We start from the raw sequence: 4,520 nt of genomic DNA on the forward strand, positions 1-4,520 counted from the left end.
TGGTTGCACGAGCCGAGGGAACTGGTCCCCACCTGAAAAAAGAGCAAATACTGTACACACGAGGTGTGGGGTCCACTTTTGCTCTTTCCATTATTTTCGGGTCCCACTTCCTCATGCTCATGAGAGACGCTCTTGCCTCCGGACACGCGTCCCGGTAAAGCCCACAAAGTAGATCTCGGGTTGGGCTGGGCCCCATGATTTGATCCACTTCACGGTAATCCCACTCGCCAGCTTCGGAGACCTGACCCAATAAGAAAGGAGTGTGAGGCTATGGCCCCACCTTGCCCGCGTGACAAGGCACCCGTTGGAGTATCAATGGTGATTTTGTTTGACTTTGGACAGCAAATATTAATAAAATCATATATTAGTAGTAATTAGTGAAAGAAGCTACATTATATATACTTAAGAAAACAGAAAATGAGAAAAAAAAAAAACTGTAGTATAGAGGTGTATTCAACTATGTTGTGATTATTAAGAAAATAATTTGCATGGTTGAAATTTTTTCAGTTGATCATAATATGTTTAGTCAACGATATTTTTTCTAATGATCTAAGAATTGAGATCTGTGTTGCATATATAATACATCTATGAATTTTTCAGAATTTATATAAATTTTTCACGATTAATAGTTTGACTACCATTTTTAAAATTCCACAATGCACTTTGTTAGATATGGTGACTACATCAATTTAGAAGTAAAGGAAAGAAATGTTGATTTCGTTTATTTCCACAATGCACTTGGTTGGATATGGTGACTACATTCATTTAGAAGTAAAGGAAAGAAATGTTGATTACGTTTTTTGGTACCTTAGGGTAATTTTTTAAATACGAAAAGATAAAATTACTCTTATTATTAAATATAAAAAAAGCTTTTTAAAAAATCTTAGACCTGTAATTAAAGACCTAAACTTTATTTTGCCCTAAACATAAAGCAAAAATCTTGATTTCAAGTTTAAGATTTTTTTTAAAAAAAAAAAACTTTTTTATATATTTAATAATAAGGGTAATTTTATATTTTCGTGTCCTAAAAAACTGTCATGAGATACTAAAAAAATATTTTCTAACAAATTAAGGTACCGGCATGAAATTATTAAAAACAGAAGATACTAAACTCATATTTTGATATAACACAGGGTATCAAAATAAAATTTTTCCTAAAAATTTTAATTCTATATCTAACCATTTCATTAACTTATCTTCTTAATAAACATAAATTTGTAAATGTTTATTTACAAATTACAAATTATTTAGGCATCGTTCACTTTGTGAATTCGAATTTTCTATTTAAGTTGAGATGTGTAATTTTTTAAAAGTTTTTAACTGTAACAGAAAAAATTATATTAATATTTTCTGAGAATTTTTAAGTGTAAAAATTTATAACTGAAAATTCTAATATGATTTTCTGAGAGTTAGATATAAAAAAGAACTTTAGTTGCATTTTTATTATTGGTGGTAATGCGCAACACCTTCAAGCATTTTTCTTTCACGTGTTCTGTGCGCTTTGGCGCGTGGAGGGAATCCCGATGAGTGGACAAGAAAGGCAGGGAGGAAACAAATGCGCCATCTCAGATAGGGCATGGCTACAGAGAGGATGGCATGGCCCACCATATTTATAAGCGAAAAACAGAAAAACCTTTTTTGTATGGATTTGGATATGGATTTGGATTTGGATTTGGATTGAGCAAGTTTTTGAGTGTCCTGAAGGCAATCCAAGGGTCGTGCTCACGTGGATTTGAGATCGGCTTGGCAGCTCAGTTGTTGGGTTTATTATTTGTTGTTATTGACTGCTGGCTTTGGACTTTCACCGCCCCAAAATCATGGCTTTCTTCGCCAATGGCTTCGCTGCAGGCGGGCGGGCTTTGACTGTTGGGACCAGGCTGAGCTGACCATTTCTTTTTCTTTTGGTATAACGTGGCAGTGTGGCACTATTGCGGCTTTGGAAGAGAGAATAATGTTCATTATCGTTTTCTTTGACTCCACCTGAATTAACTTGAAGCTGGATCAAAAGACAAAGGATAAAAATTAGTAAATAAAGGATAAAAATACACGTGCACACCAAATTCCCATTTTTGGCCTTTTGTAGGTGAAATTCACATTATTGTTTTAAATGAATATAGCAAAAGCTAAATTTCACATTATTATATATGAGTCTTCAGTAGGGAACATGTAATGATGTGTGTCTCGCCAAATTATGAGTTGTTTTTTTTTAAGAAGTTATTATATCTGAATAAAGAGATTATAAAAATACGTATATCGTAAAAATTTAAGGTTTTACTTTTTGTTACGGTAAAATCTAAGATATTACAAAACGATTACCATATATTACTTAAAAATTATTGTAAAAAGCTTTACTTAAATTATACCCCTTTATATATAACTAATTACATTAACCTAACGAATAAAATTAAATTTTTGCCTTAAAAATAATCAACTTTAAAATTTCTTGTTTTCACACCATAAATATGTGTGTGTATTTTATTGAATAGTGTACTCATATATGTATACAATATAGGACTAATTAAATTTAATTGGCCTCAACCACAATTAACTTTTATATATATACACATATATATATATATGAAAAATCTGCCTTAAAACAAGTTTAATTAGAAGTTGGTAGGATGAGATGAAACAAATATGAACTAAAATGTGAATTCTAAATATGTCGGCCAAATTTGGTTCAGGTATTTAAATCAATAATTTTTATATATATTCAAATTTTTTGTGAGAGAAAAAAAAATTTTAATTTAAATTTTTTAAGAAAAAAATACTAAAATAAAATTAGAATTATAAGTTTAAATACGTGTATCAAACGGGCCTTGTTCTCACTACTATTTTAGATTTTCACAACATAAAAGTGAAAAAAAAATTGTGCGGTCAATATATCAAAACATATTATTAATTCTTTTCTGTTTACATAAAACCAAAAAAATAAAATACCCTAGAAAAAGAAAAAGAAATAAAGCAAATAATAATATTAATAAGGAGAAATACAAAAGAAGAAGATAAATCTCGTGAAGCAACTAACGAATTAAAAACCACCTCCAAACAACGAGAAAGGATAAGGCGGTTGAACCGGAGGACGATTTGACTCCGCAAAATAACCTATTTGCCCACTACCACCATTCGCATTTCCATATCCGGAGATAATACTCGCCGCCGAATTCGCCACCGCTGCGCCGTTCCCGATTCCGGAGACCTGTACTGCCGAAAGCGGGCTAGGAACGGCCGTGAATCCTCCCTGGCCCCACCACCCAGCCACCGGCGGCCCCTCCGGCGATGGCGAAGACTGGTAAAAGCTCTCCATCTCGAAACCCGTCTCCGGCGAGGAGGACGAAACCACCCCCGTCGTTCCGACGTCGTCCTCCAGCTCCTCCGTCTTTACCGACGGCGACGAGAAGTTGGACGACGTCGTCGTTGAGGAAATCGCGAGGTGGCGCTTCTTCTCGTTGAGCTGATTGGTCCGTTCTTTGTTCTGGAGCATCATGCGGGGGAGGATATCGGGATCCTCAACGACCTTGTAGAGAAAGGCCATCATCTGCTGCGGACGGCGTTCCGTGGTCTCGAGTCGCTTCGTCATCCCTTGAAGCTCCTCCTCCAGCGCCTCCTGCTCTTCTCTTAGCTTCGCTATCTCCATTACAATCTCTTCATCCTCACGACTATAATCCTCCTGGTTCACCAAATTCATAAGACAAATACTGCTATTGGAATAATAATTATTCTTGCTATTGTTGCTGCTGCCGCCGCCACTGTTGTGTTTTCGCCTCAAAATATTCTTCAACAAATGCTTCTGACCGCGGAGAAACCACTCGTTCGCGAACTCCCACCGGTCGGGATCGACCTTTCGGAATTTCTGCTTGTTGTTACAAAGTACTTAGTTAAATATTAGAAAAAAAACTTATTTTTTAAGTGATTCGATTAAAGATTAAGATTAAGATTATAAACTTACATAAGTGTTGAGCTGGCGGACGAAGCTGGAGAAGTTGTTGTGCTTGAAATAAGCGGGCAAGATTCGCTGCGAGAAGTCAAGAGGGTCGACGACGATGAAGCTGTTGTTGGCTCTTCCCCAGGAGATCAGATTGTCCGTCGTTGGATCGTTGACCATCTGATAAGTCTTCATAACGAACGGTGCTATGATGTTGTTCGTTGCCTCCATCCCATATACTGTGATTTTTCTTTCTGTTTTTTTTTCTTCTTTTCTTTTTCCTCTCTCTTTCTGCTCACTGATTCTGAGACGGAGTGGAGAGGCAAAAGGAAGGCTAAAGTGTGGACAAAGTACAGGTTCAGTTATTTACAAAGGTTGAGGTACCATCGTAACATATAAAGGGTCGCGCGTACAGAAGCAGGAGCTAACGTGGCGGAAATCTGTAGCGTTCTAATATTTCGCTGGCTTCACGGGGTGGGACCCGCTTTTGGCTCCTCTTTTTTCATCTTTTAGCACACGTCATCGCCCGAAGAGTTAGAATGTTAGATATTTTCGTTTGACGAGAGCGTAGCCCACGCGCAGGTTAGGTGCGTGG

At 36.6% G+C, this 4,520-nt stretch overlaps 1 protein-coding gene across 1 annotated transcript; it reads right to left on the minus strand.

Annotated features, from left to right (window-relative positions):
* Positions 1-2,877: 2,877 nt before the first annotated feature.
* On the minus strand, positions 2,878-4,276 carry LOC21403684 (heat stress transcription factor C-1). Its single transcript, XM_010090519.2, has 2 exons — positions 3,950-4,276; positions 2,878-3,853 (listed from the first exon to the last, which is right to left on the minus strand). Exons 1-2 carry the CDS (start codon positions 4,154-4,156, stop codon positions 3,032-3,034), a joined length of 1,029 nt encoding a protein of 342 aa, XP_010088821.1. The 5' UTR covers positions 4,157-4,276; the 3' UTR covers positions 2,878-3,031.
* Between the last annotated feature and the right edge of the window lie 244 nt (positions 4,277-4,520).

Source organism: Morus notabilis, unplaced genomic scaffold, assembly GCF_000414095.1.
Source record: "Morus notabilis unplaced genomic scaffold, ASM41409v2 Scaffold625, whole genome shotgun sequence".
Lineage (NCBI taxonomy): Eukaryota > Viridiplantae > Streptophyta > Magnoliopsida > Rosales > Moraceae > Morus > Morus notabilis.

Bases quoted from the DNA above. Each gene is read 5' to 3' on its own strand.
- LOC21403684 (XM_010090519.2), bottom strand. From the start codon at position 4,156: ATGGAGGCAACGAACAACATCATAGCACCGTTCGTTATGAAGACTTAT. The intron at 3,854-3,949 runs GTAAGTTTATAA...AACAACAAGCAG, and splicing joins TCCGCCAGCTCAACACTTAT to AAATTCCGAAAGGTCGATCC.